Source organism: Gopherus flavomarginatus, chromosome 2 (genome assembly GCF_025201925.1).
Source record: "Gopherus flavomarginatus isolate rGopFla2 chromosome 2, rGopFla2.mat.asm, whole genome shotgun sequence".
Lineage (NCBI taxonomy): Eukaryota > Metazoa > Chordata > Testudines > Testudinidae > Gopherus > Gopherus flavomarginatus.
In genome coordinates, this window is record NC_066618.1 from 83,737,789 (window position 1) to 83,754,056 (window position 16,268).

General features: G+C 44.2%; 1 protein-coding gene across 1 annotated transcript in view; it reads left to right on the plus strand.

Annotated features, from left to right (window-relative positions):
- Positions 1-16,268, plus strand: part of CDCP1 (CUB domain containing protein 1) — a 48,538-nt gene that overhangs the window by 4,362 nt on the left and 27,908 nt on the right. The window contains exon 2 of the mRNA XM_050937997.1: positions 11,689-11,898. Within this exon, the coding sequence (XP_050793954.1) occupies positions 11,689-11,898 (210 nt within the window). The remainder of the gene's footprint in view (positions 1-11,688; positions 11,899-16,268) is intronic.

Below are 16,268 nucleotides of genomic sequence, written 5' to 3' on the forward strand. Positions count from 1 at the left end.
ATGGGCCTGTCTACACTTGAAACTTTACAGCTGTGCAGCTGCTGAGAGGCACCTCCTTAGAGGCAGTAGCTAGGTCACTTGAAAAAGTCTTCTGTCAACCTAGCGCTGTCTACAGCAGGTATCAAGTAAGTTTGTCGCTTAGGAGTGTGGATTTTTTCACACCCCTGAGTGACGTCACTAGTTTGACCTAACTTTTTAGTGTAGGCCAGGCCTCATCAAACTACAGTTGGGAGGCTACAGTATTTCGTACAGAGGGAAAAGTTGCAAAGTGGGCATTCTCATGGAATCTACACTGATATATGGCTGGAATTACAGTCACATCATTTCTGTTAGCTAAATTGTTTTATAAAACTAAACTGAAGTGTAAATCAAGAAGCAATGGTCTCTACATCATGGTGATGCTCATTCCAGTCAAGTACGGCTGATTACAGATCCATCTGGGGTGCCATCAGCACCATTCATGGGTTTAATTAGAAGCAGTGTGTGTGTGTGTGTGTGTGTGTGTGTGTCTCTCTCTCTCTCTCTCCCACCCTTCCCGCCCCCCTCTGGAACTGATCAAGCTCTTGCTGCTAAAACTCCCCTGGAAGAGCTATGGATTTTGTTGCTACCCATGATTAAAATTATTTTTTGCCACCTTCAGAAGATTCTCTTGTCCCCCCAACATATATCATGCTAAAGGGTCCCCCTACTCAACTACACCTTTTTTGATCTTCCTATCAGGATCCTGTGCCACTCATTCATTTAACATGCATTATTCTAATTATTTTCAAAGCAGCCTCCATGTTTTTCAGATGCAGTTTTGCACTCACAGTAACTTACCTGTAATTAGTTTCTTAATTTATTAAATAAATAATATTTATTTAAATGATATATTTATTTAATAAATTAAGAAACTAATTACAGGTAAATCTCTCCCTCAGAGATGGTTCAATAAGCTTCTTTCACAGACTAGACTCCTTCCTAGTCTGTGCCCAATCCTTTCCCCTGGTACAATTCTTGTTACTTTATTAGGCTTAGACTTGCACGTTTTTGCTTTATTTTGCTTGGTAACTTACTTTGTTCTGTCTTTTATTACTTGAAACCATGTAAATCCTATTTTTTATACTTAATAAAATCTCTTTTGTTTATTATTGAACCCAGAGAAAGTGATTAATACCTGGGGGAGCAAATAGCTGTGCATATCTCTCTATCAGTGTTATAGAGGGTGGACAATTTATGAGTTTACCCTGTATAAGCTTTCTACAGAGTAAAACAGATTTATTTGGGGGTTGGATTCCATTGGGAGCTGGGTGTCTGGGTGCTGGAGATCAGAAATGTGCTGAGCAGTTTTTAGTTAAAGTCTTCCGCTTTGGGAGCTTGGACCAGACCTGGGTCTGCGCTGCAGCAGACTAGCATTTTGGGCTAAACAAGGCAGGGTTATGGACTCCCAAGCTGGCAGGGAAAACAAGCTCAGAGGTAATCTCAGCACATCAGATGACAGTCCCAAGGGGATCTCCGTGACCGAACCCATCACAATGTGTCTTATCTGGATTAAGTTACAGCCAGTTAGCTCTTATCCAGGCCCCACGTTCATAAACACATAAGGATTTGTTCCACTGCTCTGGCCCAGTAGGCATGATGGAAATAGAGCCAGCTGTCAATAGCATTCTGAGCGGATCACAGTCCATGTCTTGTCACTAATTCTCCCAGGGGCCCCATGTACACATGGAATGACAATATGGACTACTATGTTATCCTGCGCGAGAGAATGCTCAAACCGGAGGGTCAATTGCCCACAGGTACCATTTGGGCTCTCTTGGTTTAAAAAAAAAAAAAAAGAATAGAACCATTTGAGCAACTCAGTCTGCTTCTGCTAGAGTCTGCAAGCAAGTCAAGAAAGACTTTTAAACAATAATATAAACAGCTGTTCACTGATCTAAAAGAATCAGCATGGACACCTCATCCATTACCTCGAAGAGATACCACAGCTTGTGCAGTTTCCACCTTTATAAATAAGCCTATAGCCAGATTCTCCTTGTAAACGAAATCCAAAGACTCTGGTATCCACTTGAACTGCCTTGCCAAAAGATCCTCCATTACTCTTCCAAAAATGGGAACTGGACACACATTGATAGCCAGACTGTCAGTTCCAGAAGTTGGTTCCTTGAGCAGTGGTCTCACAGTTGCTTCTTTTGAGAACCACTTGTACCCTTCCCTCACCCTGTGGCCAAGCACTGATAATCTCAGCCAACAAAGTCCCAGTATTTCTGTAGTAATTTTCACCAGCCAGAAAGGACAAGGCTTTGCTAATTATAAATTCACTGTATTGGAAGCCAAAGAACAGAGGGGGAGAGTAGCAGGACTGTGCATGAAAATGGAGAGCCCAGTTAGACTAATTCCAACCTTGAAATTCCAGTTCTGAGTTCTCTCTGGGATGCCAACTTCTCATTGTCATGTAGACTCGGCTAGGGATACACTGAGTAAGAAAGCTCAGTCATGGGTAGTCTTATTACAAAATAGGTTTTATGTGGTGGCATAATGTTTGTAAAGGTTATAGATACCAGAGTAAACATGTCTTCGTTGCGTTCCTTTCGCTGGGGCCAGTCTGACGCTTCCTTATCCTGTTGCTGGGTACTCAATATTTTTTGTCTTGTGCTGCATACTTTACAAAATTAGTAGCCAGCACAGAACTAGCATGGTGACTAAACTACCACTTCCTATGAGAACCCTATGTGGGACTATTTTTTTTTTTTTTTAATCCCACTCGCATCCCATCCTGCAATATCTACTTCCACTCCCACCTGCTCCTGGATTGCTTTTTGCCTTTTTATTCTGCTCTCACTTGCAAAAACCTTAGATCATGCTAATCCCTCAAGAAACAGAGTCCTCCATGCTACTTTTAAAAAAATAGGGGGGAGGGCGAGTTTGTTAATATATTACATAGATAAATGGAATTCAGGCACAATTTTTATGTAGTAAACTGACAAGAGATTTAGTGTTTTCCTGCAAATTACTGCAGTCTAGGTATTTTGCACACCCAATCCTGCGTGCTACAAAGTACATTTTACCTGCTCCTGCTCTTATGGCAGTGGGTCCTGCAGGACCTGCGGGATCCTAGTCCTACTGCAGGGCTCTACTTCCTACCTTTTTATACATGTAACAAAATGTAGTGTTTTCCTGGAGTAAAAGGAGAACTTCTGTAATAACAATTAATCTTGACAGACCCAAAATGTGTCTTAAAATTTTTAATAATCCTCATTCAGAAAAAGCATTCATTTCTCAAAGTCAAGTGCTGAAACCTATGCAATTAAAGGTACTTTACAAATCTTAACTACATAGACCCCTGTTCTGCAAAGCCTCGTGCTTGTGCTGAAAGTTAAGGATGTAAGTAGTCCCACTGGACTCAATAAATCTTTTCAGGATTGGGGCCTTAATTGTCACAATGACCTCCTGAAGACAATCTGCTTTCCATTCTGTAGTATGAACCCTCTAACCCTAATAAACTAGATGCTAAAATTAGGCCCAAACTGAAAAAGGTCATTGAGTTACCAAAGGAACAAGATTGCCACCAGAAAAAAAAAAAACAAGTACTGTAGGATGTTTAGATTGTAAGTGTAAACAACAGCCTGTTTCCTTTGTAAGTGAATACTTCATACTGATCCTGCTCTTTGCTGTATTTGTAGCGAAAAGATAAAATCAGTTTTAGCCACCAATGAATGTGACAATGGGGATCTGAATCCTTGTTTGTACTATTTCCCTCAATCTTGGTTTGTTTAGTTTTGATTTTGTCAAGCGATCACTTTCAAATGGCCCAATAGTTCTGTAGTGTGGTGTCAAGTCACTAACATCTCGCTCTGCTGGTTAAGGTCGCTAAACAAAACAAATCTGGTTAGGTGGCTCATTTTATCTTCACTATCTTAGAATATCAGGGTTGGAAGGGACCACAGGAGGTCATCCAGTCCAACCCCCCTTCTCAAAGCAGGACCAATTCCCAGATAGATTTTTGCCCCAGATCCCTAAATGTCCCCCTCAAGGATTGAGCTCACAACCCTGGATTTAGCAGGCCAATGCTCAAACCACTGAGCTATCCCTCCCCCCGCTATATCTTTCAAGTCATCAGCAACACTAATCAGCCTTGCAGATGGAATTGGGAGGGACTGCAGATTTCATTGGAGACTACAGATAAACTTGATAAAAGTTTTAAAATCAAGAAAACGAGCTTCAATAGGCAAATGTAAAAAGGGTTAGTTGAGGAAAGTATAATGAAATAAATGTTTGTGAAATAAAGACTAATCAATAACATACTACAAACAGATTTTAGAGTTATTATTTCAGTATCAATTTATTCTCCACAACATCATTACCCATTATTATTGCAAATATAAACAAATGCTACATTGGGATGTAGTACAAGGAGACTGCATTGTAAATCAAGTGAGATAATTCCACAGCTGTTACTGGTAGTTGGGCTGCTGTTGAGGTTGTCTTTATTAAATTGTATATTATAAGACAAATCGGAGATTGTTCAGAGCAATGAAATTGATGAAAGTTCTGGAAGAGTCAGACTGACAGTGGAAGGCTGGTGGAGATGAGTGTGTTCAGACTCAGGGATAGGGTGACCAGATAATAGCTTCAAAATATCAGGACCACTGTAGGGGGAGCACCTTTTTAATTGTTACACTCACCATGTCTGGGTCTTTGGTGGCACTCCAGTGGTGGGTCCTTCAGTCACTGATGGTCTTCGGCGGCATTTCGGCAGTGGGCAATAAATCTTGCCGCCAAACAAAGAAGTACCCGCCGCCGAAATGCCACCGAAGACCATCAGCGAGTGAAGGACCTGCCGTTGAAATGCCGCTGAAGACACAGATGTGCCAGGTGAGTGTAACAATTGAAAAGGCACTCCCCCTGCCTCTCATTGCTGCCTAAGCAAAAAAAAAAAAACAACCCTGGCCACCATGTCTGAAACCAAATATCAGGAGAAATGGCATCCCGACCGTACTTCGGTTGGGACGTGGGACAAACTGCTAAATATTGGGACAGTCCCGATTTTTATCGGAATGTTTGGTCACCCTACTGAGGGAAGGCATTACTGAGAAATAAAGGGACATTACCAAGAGAACAAGGATCAGTTATTAATGAGGAGCCCAGGCCAGAACAAAAAGTAATGAGCTTAAGTGGCAGTGGGAAAAATTTAGGGTTAATATTAGGCAGTGGAACAAACTGTCAATGATAGCTGCAGAATTGCCATCGTTTGAGGAAGCCAGGGCTAAATTAGACACCTGTCTGTCCGAGATGATTTAGGAAGTCACTTAAATCAATCCTTCCACAATGCAAGGGCAGGACTGGGTGGTCTGCTAAGGGCTCCCTCTATCTCAAAATCTGTATGACATTGTGCAGATGAAGAGTAACTGTCTTTTTATTTCTTCTTGCTTGTTAAATATCCTGTGAGTCATTGTACCGAGCAGCATTTAAGGTACATGGAAATTCCGTCCTTACAAACAGTATATACAATTCTTGGTATCCTTATAAGGAGACGTGTGGAGAAAAGCATAAACAAAGACTGATCAGGATGAGTCATGATCATGGTGCTTACAAAGCACCACAATAGAAGTAATTTATATACTCTTGTTTGCCTGCTCTGTAGTATATTTTCTAAGCTATTCAGTCCAAAATGTTAAGTGACTCTGGGATCACTGGATGCATTTTTGTTTGTGTATGAGCTTCTTTTTTTTAAGGTCTTAAAGAAGATGACATTTGATTCAGTAAATTACACTAATCTAATGTTTGTAATAAAGACATTACTGATGTTCCGGTACTGTGCTCTCAATCATTTTGGACAGTAAGCATATCTTCAGAGTTTTATCTTAGGGAGGTGTGTCATAACCTTAGTCCCAGATTTGGACCTTAGCGTCCAAAATATGGGGGTTAGCATGAAAACCTCCAAGCTTAGTTACCAGCTTGGACCTGGTACTTGCTGCCACCACCCAAAAAATTAGAGTGTTTTGGGGCACTCTGGTCCCTCTGAAAAACCTTCCCTGGGGACCCCAAGACCCAAATCCCTTGAGTCTCACAACAAAGGGAAATAATCCTTTTTCCCTTCCCCCCCTCCAGGTGCTCCTGGAGAGATACACAGACACAAGCTCTGTGAAACTACACAGAGTGACTTCCCCTCTCCGTTCCCAATCCTGGAAACCAAAAGCACTTTCCTATTCCCCCAGAGGGAATGCAAAATCAGGCTAGCAAATCCAACACACAGATCTCCCCTGATTTTTTCCTCCCACCAATTCCCTGGTGAGTACAGACTCAATTTCCCTGAAGTAAAGAAAAAAACTCCAACAGGTCTTAAAAGAAAGCTTTATATAAAAAGAAAGAAAAATACATACAAATGGTCTCTCTCTGTATTAAGATGATACAATACAGGGTCAATTGCTTAAAAGAAATATGAATAAACAGCCTTATTCAAAAAGAATACAAATCAAAGCACTCCAGCACTTATATTCATGCAAATACCAAAGAAAAGAAACCATATAACTTACTATCTGATCTCTTTGTCCTTACACTTAGAAACAGAAGACTAGAAAGTAGAAACTGCTTCTCCAAAGCTCAGAGAAAGCAGGCAGACAGACAACAAAGACTCAGACACAAACTTCCCTCCACCCAGAGTTGAAAAAATCCAGTTTCCTGATTGGTCCTCTGGTCAGGTGCTTCAGGTGGAAGAGACATTAACCCTTAGCTATCTGTTTATGACAAGGTGTTTATGCAATGATCTGGCTTAAGGTGTCTCTCTATGCAGATTTTTAGTAGCTGGCCCCAGCAAAGATAAGAGCCTGTTACTTTGTCACGGTCAATAGCATTATCTTTTTCTATCTCAAGATGGTAAAGACTCTTGCTTTGGGGCCCTGATTCAGGAATGCATTTTTAAAGTTATCATTAAGTAATCATGTGTTTAAAGTTAAGGATATGCTTTAATCCTGTTGGGATGTGGTGAATAGCAATGTACACAGATGTGCTTTCCGGAATCATAGAGTTTGGCGCTTGATCTCTGTTAAAGACCACAGTGTCTGTGCTCTGTCCTGGTTTGTTGCAAGAATAATTATGCTATTTCAGGGTTTCCAGAGGCTATAAAGGGAAAAGTGAAAGCTAGGACCGTTATCCTTGGAAAATAGGCTTTTTTTTATTTCTAAACAAGAGTTGAACGTGAAAATCACTTTAAGCAAGGAAAAAGTCTGTAGATGCACACAATCAGTCAAGCCCTGTTAACTCCTTCTGTATCCAGCTACCATACTAATAAATATCAGAGAAATTAAGAACTGTCATGGTGAAAGTATATTCTTTTGTACATCAAGTATATGGAATAGCACAAAGCCGAACGAAAAAGTAAAATAGGGATTAACCTAAGAATAGTTTATCAAATTTCCCCTATAACTGCTTTGTGTGGGAGAATAGGAAGCAGAGAAGAGAAACTCTCTTGTGGCTCCCAACTGCACTCGCTTAACTTCCTGTGTGGTGGTGTCAATGTGTTTGGAGAACCAGTGCCCTAAAGAGAAGATAGCAGGCATGAGCAGTTCACGTTGACTTCAGTGAGACTAGGATTGGGTCCAAGCAAGGAATTACAATGTTAGTCTTCACTTCTTTGCTAAACTGAGTAAGAATATTTTTATTGCATTGATATGAGGGAAGAACAGGTCAGGATTTTTTGTCAGTAGCCATTTATAATACTGGTTCTTCAGTTTTAGAAATGAAGAGGAACAAATAGATGAATTAGGATGTCACTGCTGGGATGAATTGAAGCGATTGCAGTGATAACGCTGCATTAAGTCAGCCTTTTGTTGCTTCTGGAGTGTGCAAATTTGCTCCCTCTAAAACTTCCCATCAAATGTGTTGCACTGATATTGATGAAACCTGTATGCAGGGCTCCTGGAATGAGAAGGTTTCCTTCTGTTCCCTGATGTGACCCTATCATGGTATAATTCCCCAATCTGAACCTTAAAGTCCAAAAGATGGGGTACCAGCATGAATTCCTCTAAGCTTAATTACCAGCTTAGATCTGATATGCTGCCACCACCCAAAAATATAGTGTTTTGGGGCACTCTGGTCCCCCCAAAAACCTTCCCTGGGGACCCCAAGACTCAAATTCCTCGAGTCTCACAACAAAGGGGAATAAACCATTTCCCCCTCCCCCTCCTTTCTTCCTCCCAGATCTTTCCCGCCCTGGGTACACTAGGAGATCACCGTGATTCAAACTCCTTGAATCACAACACAGAGAAATCAGGTTTTTTTCTCCCCCTCCCAGGCTTTCCCTCCCTGGGCTATCCTGGAGAGAGAGACAGATTCAAGCTCCGTGAATCTAAAAACACAGAGGAAATTCACCTTTCCTCCCCCACTCCTTTTTCCCTTCTCCCACCAATTCCCTGGTGAGTACAGACTCAGTTCCTTTGAGCCTTAACAAGGGAAAAAATTAATCAGGTCTTTTTAAAAGAAAAGCTTTTAATAAAAGAAAGAAAAATAAGAAATCTCTGTAAAATCAAGATGGAATATTACAGGGTCTTTCAGCTTATAAACACTAGAAAGAAGTCTCCCCCCAGCACAAATACCAATCAAAATCTGTCCAGCAAAATACACATTTGCAAATACAGAAAACAATCAAAAGACTATAAACGCCTTTTCTACTTAATACTCACTATTCTGAATATACAAGAGACTGTAGCAGGAGATTGGCAAGAAATCTGATTGCACGTCTGGTCCCTTTCAGGACCCAGAGAGAACAAAGCAAAACCCAAAAAACACAAACAAAGGCTTCTCTCCACCAAGATTTGAAAGTATCTTGTCTCCTGATTGGTCCTCTGGTCAGGTGTTTCAGGTTCACTGTTTGTTAACCCTTTACAGGTAAAAGAGACATTAACCCTTAACTATCTGTTTATGACAGACCCCTTCTTCCCCCATAAGAGCAGTAGTGCTCCTGGAGGTAGGTGTATCCCCAGGAGGCACAGCAAACCTCAGTAGCACAAAGGTACATTTCAGTTCCTCTGTGCTGGTGAATCAAGCCCTCTATTCTCAGTCGTTGCATAACAAAATTATGCACATAATTCTCTTTAAGGGTTAGGCAGACAAGATTGTTTCATTAAATCCATGCGGCAAAACAGATTTTTCTTCATAAACATGAACTGGCCTGTTCAACCCACTCTGGTATTATTTAACCTGAAAAGTCTTTTAAGTTCCCCTGGAAAGTACTTGTGACTTACGTTAAATACAGCACAATTGAAAGCATTGTTGTAAGCAAACATTTAAAATCTCAAACATTTGAATTTTTTGATAGCCTATGAAAACAATGTAGGGGTGGGGAAATTGAGTATAGAGTGTCATTTTTGATCCTGTGGGGATGGCATGCTGTAAGTTACATGGAATGTGTAAGTGACACAGAATAGTTTGGGCAGATTTAGCTTTTGGAAGTTGTGTAAAGTAAATGCAGTGTTGTGAGCTTCTAAGAAAATCATGAAATTGGCTTAAAAAATAGACAGAAAATACACTTGGAATTCCTTTTATTTACTTGTGGCTCTTGAGCCTCTAGGGTTCGTATTTTCAGGCTTAGTTCTGTACCTATGAAGGCTAGAAACTTAATTTTTTTCTTTTATTTCTTTTCTTTTTAAAAATGAAAGCTGGAATTCTAGCATAGACACATGACTCCAGGGTCTGGAGCTTTACGACTCATAATAAAATCATGAGAATTGGCAACACTGCCCACTGCGGTAGTAGGGCCACAGGTAGGAAGGAACGGATGGTAATATAAGCAATTAATAGGTGACTGTAAAAACAAAGTACTCTTACTGTCCCCAACATTTCTGGGGCTATATTCAGCTATGGCTAAGTCCCACTGACTTCTATATAGATTTCACCCACTTACCCCAGGGCTGAAACTGAACTTTGCAGAATACCAAAGTGGTGACAGTTACACTCATATTCCCTCTGAATGCCAGATCAATGCAAAGTTATGCTACGTTGCTTTTTACACCCCATGTCATTTATGCCATCACCCACAGCACTGTCAAATTTGTCTCATAGATTCAGTTGTTGGCAAACTACTACCAGTTCATTGAATATTCTTAACCTACCAGCCAAATGATTCTGTGATTTTTAGTGTTTTACACTAGCACTATACCCAGCATACACTCATCTGAAGATTGAACTCTTGCTGGCAGTGCAATTTCATTATACAGATTGCTTAGACTTCTGTTGTATTTCCCAAGAGCTGAGTCATATGACAAGGAAGGGTCAGCAAAGGGGATACACAGAGAGCCCTGCAGGAGTCTGAATCCTCATATTGCAGGACTCTGGTGTGGAGCTCCTTGCACCCAAATCTTTGGGGTGGACTGTGAAGGGTGGGGAAGGTGAAGCCGTATGTATGTGGATCCTTCAGCCTACCGTCCCACTCATGGAGTAAATGGGGCCACCATATCCACAGAGGTCTAACAGAGGGGATTGTTCCTTAAAAATGTCTTCTACTTAGGTTATGACCTAGAAGGAGAATTTGTCCTTAAGCACACTGAATTGTGGTGAGAGCAATGTATCAGTGGAACCGTAGTCAGAGGACCCATGTTCCCTGGACGGACTGTTATTGAGAGGATGTCAGTGGAATAGGGAATGCAAGGAGTTAGACTGAGTGTAAATTCAGCCACATGGACAAAGCAGTTCACAGGGTTTAATAAAGTTCCGTTGTCCAATTTAACATGCATTCACTTCACTCCTTGTGAGCAAAACAGGTGAAGCTTGCATTTAGAATCCAGAATATTTTTATATTTTAAAAATGTGTATTAGGTTGTGTTACTCCTTTGTTTCTCAACATCAACATCATGCCCTACCCATATGTATTGTCACTAATAGTGGTGAGTAGGTGTATAGCACTGTCACTGCACTCTTACTGATATGAGTGCTTCCAGCTATGTACAGTTGTTCCAATTAAGGCTCACTTTGTAATCCGACTGCAACATGCACTTCTTGAATTGAATCATAACCTCCTCTGTGCCTGCAGACATGGAAACTGATTGTATATTGTGTGGTAGAGATAACCGGGCCAAAGACAAAATCTGGACACTAGCAACTGTGAGTAGTAAGGCCCAGATCCTCAAAGGTATTTAGGCATCTAACTCCCATAGGGATCTGGGCCCAAACATTGTCAGTGTCAGTATCTCAATTGTGAGTGGACTAAAGCAATGACAATACAAGTGAACTGACGCAGGAGTGATACTGTGTGTGACACAGGATAGGTCCATCAATGGCAATTAGCCAGAATGGGCAGGGATGGTGTCCCTAGCCTCTCTTTGCCAGAAGTTGGGAATGGGCGACAGGGGATGGATTACTTTATGATTACCTGTTCTCTTCATTCCCTCTGAAGCATTTGGCATTGGCCATGGCAGAACACAGGATACTGGGCTAGGTGGACCATTGGTCTGGCCCAGTATGATTGTTCTTATGTGACATTCAACATCTTTCTTTTCTCATTTAGCATAACCAAAAAAATTGACAGATGCAATAGGCAGATTTTTTTGCAGCTGTTTCAACTAGGTATAAAGAGTGTTTTGTAGGCTCAACATTTCAAATTTTAAGGACATGGTTAAAATGTTACTCTTTAAAAATGTAGCATCCTTGGCTGTGTGGGGAAATTATCTGATATTCACAAGAATACTTTGAAGCATATTTATTTTTTCTTTTCAGGTTCTTTTGCAATACACCTTCGTGCTGCGGACAACATCACTGTGACAATTAAACCTGGGTCTTCTGTTCCACCACTAAAATACTGTAAAATCTGTACAAGACAAATATGCAAATCTGAACTCAGGATAACTGCTGCAGTAAAAGAAGATATTTCTTTCAAGTGTGAGACACCAGAGAAATATTTAGTTATGGAAATCCAGAAGAACATTGGTAAGATGTGTGTTTAAAATTTCCCCTTTTAGAATTTCTGAATCCCCCTGACATTCTCATTTAGTGTCTGGTTCATAATAACACATAGGAATATCTTGTTCATTATGCTATCTACTACAGGCAGAGCTAGGGAGAAATCATTCAGGGTGGAAAGTTGATATACAGCTGCTTATGGGTGGGAACTGCAGAAGCTGTTTGCTGAACTTTGCATGTTTGTAGTTCAGAATGTGAAATACGGACTTGCCACCTTTGAAACCAAGTTGTTGCAGAAACAGTTCTGAATAAATGAAAATATTATATACAATTCCTTATTGTTCTTATTAATTTACAGGCCCACTGCAACTGAATCTCCTAGCATAGACCTCACAACATCTCCTTTGACTTTAACAGGCTTCTGCAAGAGAGCAGGGGCCTGTGCTAGCAGATCTGGCAGCGATAGGGGTGGCCTTTGTAGGTATGGTGTAGACTGAGTTACTGGGATGAGTCACCTTGTTGACTGTAATGCATAAACATTCATCCATGCATGTTGGCTCATAACACAGTGATTATATATCTTTTCCACATTGCAAGCACACAGTTTATATATGGTCATTAAAGTTAACAACCATGTACAGTAGGACTTCTGCATAGTATAACAAATTGATAGCTACCTAGGACTTAATGGTTATCGCCACGCTGCGCATCTGAGCTTCTCGCTGTGGTGATCTAACAGTGGAGATACTCGCATCCTCATACTCCAAAACACAGGCCCCTATCCAACATCGGGAAATCAGAACTAATCCTTGGCTGTTAGCAGTATAGGACCTCTGATGCACATTTGATTCAGCTCAACAGAGGGCAATATACATACATACACGCACACAAATTACAAAGTCAAAGCAGTCAAAAGCTAGGAACAGGGCCGGCTCTAGGCACCAGCCCTCCAAGCATGTGCTTGGGGTGGCACTTTCTAAGGGGCCGCACTCCGCCCCCCTTTTTTATCTTTTTTTGCTTCGGGCATCATTGCCGGGAGCCAGCCCTGGTGCAGCCACTCACCCAAGCCGGATCCGTGCCCACTGCCCAGTCCAGTGGCACCCTGCAGAGCCCACTCGGACACGCGGCGCCGCCGGGAGTAGCAGCGGAAGCAGGACCCCCTCCGTCCCTGGCTCCTCGCACATTCCGGGAGCCCCTCTCACCGCCGCCGCAGCCCGGGCTTGGCTCCCCCTCCGTCCCCGACTCCTCACACGCTCCAGGAGCCCCTCACACAGCCAAGCCCGGGCTGCGGCAGCAGTGAGAGGGGCTCCCAGAGTCAGGGCCACCCGGGCGGGGAGGGGCAAGTGGGGCAATTTTCCCCAGGCTCCGGCCCCGCAGGGTATGTCGGAGGCTCCCCCCGCCTCCGTCTTCCCCCATCCCCGGTGTCTCAGCTGGTAAGGGGGCGGGGCTGCGAGCTGCAGCCGAGCGGCGGGAACTCAGGCCCCGTTGGAGACACCACGCCGCTGCAGCGCTGTCTGGGAGAGGGGGTAAGTGGCATGGTAAGGTGCTGGGCTGGAGCCGGGCACCCCCCGAACCTATCCCGCCCAGCTGCGAGTCCAGCCCCTCTGAGATGGGCACCCCCCTAAACCCATCCTCTCCACCCAGCCCTGACCCCCAGCTCCAAGCCTAGCCCCTCTGAGCTGGGCACCCCCCAGCCCCATCCCCCCAACAGCCCTGACCCCCAGCTCTGAGACCAGCTCCTCTGAGCTGGGCACCCCCCCAGCCCCATCCCCCCAACAGCCCTGACCCCCAGCTCTGAGACCAGCTCCTCTGAGGTGGGCACCCCCCCAAACCCATCCTCCCCACCCAGCCTTGACCCCCAGCTCCAAGCCCAGCCCCTCTGAGCTGGGCATCCCCCCCGGCCCCATCCCCCTCACAGCCCTGACCCCCAGCTCTGAGCCCAGCCCCTCTGAGCTTGACAACCCCTGACCCCATCTCCCCACAGTCCTGAGCCAAGCCCCTGTGAGCCAGGCACCTCTCAACGCAGAGACCAGCTCCCCACCCAGCCCTGGGCAACAGCAGCACCACCCCCAGGCAGTGACAGCCCATTGGCACCAACCATCACCATCACCCAGCAACAGCCCATTATGTAATTGCAAATGTAGACATACCAGTAAAGCATTTAAAGTTTTTAAATCATGTATTTAGTGTATTTTCAAATTATTACAAATTAATTTTTGAATGTATTTCACTAGTTATTTTTTACATTTCCAAAACATGTTACTATAGTATTGCAACTTTTTTTTATGGAAGGGGCCCTTGAAATTGCTTTACCCCAGGCCTCCTGAATCCTCTGGGCAGCCCTGCCCAGAGTTTGTGAGGAGCTGGGAAGGGAGGGAAATGGGGTCCCCTGGTTTGCGGTGGCGGTGAGAGGGGCTCCTGGAGTGTGTGAGGAGATGAGCAGCCCGCTGGGCTCGTGAGTGCTGAGCAGGTAGTCCCTGCAGCCGGAGATCCTCGCCTTCCCTCCCACTGAGGCTGGGCCAGGGCACTGTGAGGCTGAAGAGCAGCAGGTCCCGGGGGGGCTCTCCAGGTCCTCGGCCGCCAGCATGTCGGGAGTGAGGGCGGTGAGCATGAACTGATCCACCTTGGTCACCAGCAGTGCCGCAAAGCCCAGGGAGGGGGCCGTGTTCTTTGCGCCGCCCCACAGCCGTGCCGCCACCTGGAAGTACTCCCACTCCACGCTGCCCAGCAGCTCCACCCGCATGGGGACAGAGTCGCATCTGGGCCAGGGCTCGGCTGCAGTGTGCTGGTAGCGGATCCCATGTTTGGGGGGGAGTCCAGTGCTGGGGCAGCACAGAGTGTGAGTGGGGGGGCACTGGTTGGCAGGAGGGGGAGCTCATGTCTAGGGGGATGGGAGGCAGCCAAAAACTTTTTTGCTTGAGGCAGCAAAAAACCTAGAGCTGGCCCTGGCTAGGAAATGCCAGAATGAAGGTTGCCCATTCACTTGAATTTGTCCTTATTGTGCATGTGCATTATGATACAATCTTTAAATACAGAATCGTACTGTTTTTTCTACAGGTCCCCTGCCTCATTCAGTGCACAGGATGGATGCTGTGCACTTAATGAGCAGCTATTCAATGCTCTGGTTTGTGCTCACTGTGCAATGTGTGGTCCTAGAACTTATTTACTGCACACTATTAAACCTAACTCTGAGGACAGAATTATTCATTTCCTCCTGGGCTTTTCTGTGGTACTCACCCCTATCGTATCTGAGAGCTTTACAAACATTAATGGATGTATTGTCACAACACCCTTGTGAGGTGAGCGTGTGATATTATCCCCATTTTACAGTTGGGTAGCTGAGGCACAGCAGGTAAGGGCAAAGGTATTCACTAATTTTGGGTGCCCAATCTGAGACTCCAAGGACCTGATTTTTTGAGAGTACCTAGCACTTTATAGCTCCCACTGACTTGCAGTTGAAGTTTTGAATGTTTAGCACTTGTACAAATCTGACCCCAGCATCTCAAGTTGCGCATCCAGAACATGAGCAACACACAATTAGTGATTCACACCTGTGAAAAATTTCATTTAAGTGGCTTGCTTAGCGTTATATAGGAACTCTGTGGGAGAGTCAGGGAAAGAATCCAGTTCTGCAGGGCATCATTCAACTGGCTTAACCACTGCACCCCTCCTGTCTTCCTATAATCTCCTGCCTCATTTACTGCCAGCTTCTTCAGCAAATGAGGTAGGGTTCCTACAGACAGCTCTGCCCATCCAGTCCTACACCCCCCTCTCCACCGCACTCCATGTCCTTGTCAGATCTGTCTCTTTCTCCCAGTTCCTAGTCCCAGTCTCCCCAGCGCCTTATCTGGCGTCATTGTCCTCCCCGCTTTTCTCTCACTAGCTCCCAGTCCCAGCCTGCCCTCCTGCATCAGCTCAGTTTCTTTGCCCAGCCAGTCATCCCCCCAGTCTCCATTTTTCTCCTCCTCCACTCCTTCCAGTCCCAATCTTACCAGATCCCTAGTCTCAATATACTCCCTTCACTCCTCTCCGCATTCAAACAAGAGACAGTGAATATTTCCAGCCAATGGGTCATTGAAAGCACAATGCTCAGCCTCACCCTGATCTGGAGAAATTACTTCAGAGAAAGTCCTTCTGTGGCCTGGTGGTCCTGGGCTGGCACAAACTCATTTATTCTGTGGGGAGGGTGTGTGCACAGTCGGTCAGCACTAGGAGTTGTGAGGGGTTGGAGCATGCTCAATGAGAACAGAATCTTTGTGGACTGTAGCTTTTAAGATCTAGCAAGTCTCTATCGAGCATGCCCAAACTGCAGTTATTCAAAGCCTGGTACACCAGTCCCTTCTGGATGCCTGGTAGCGCACTCTGTGCAGCATGCTTTCAAAGGCAAGTCTTGTATG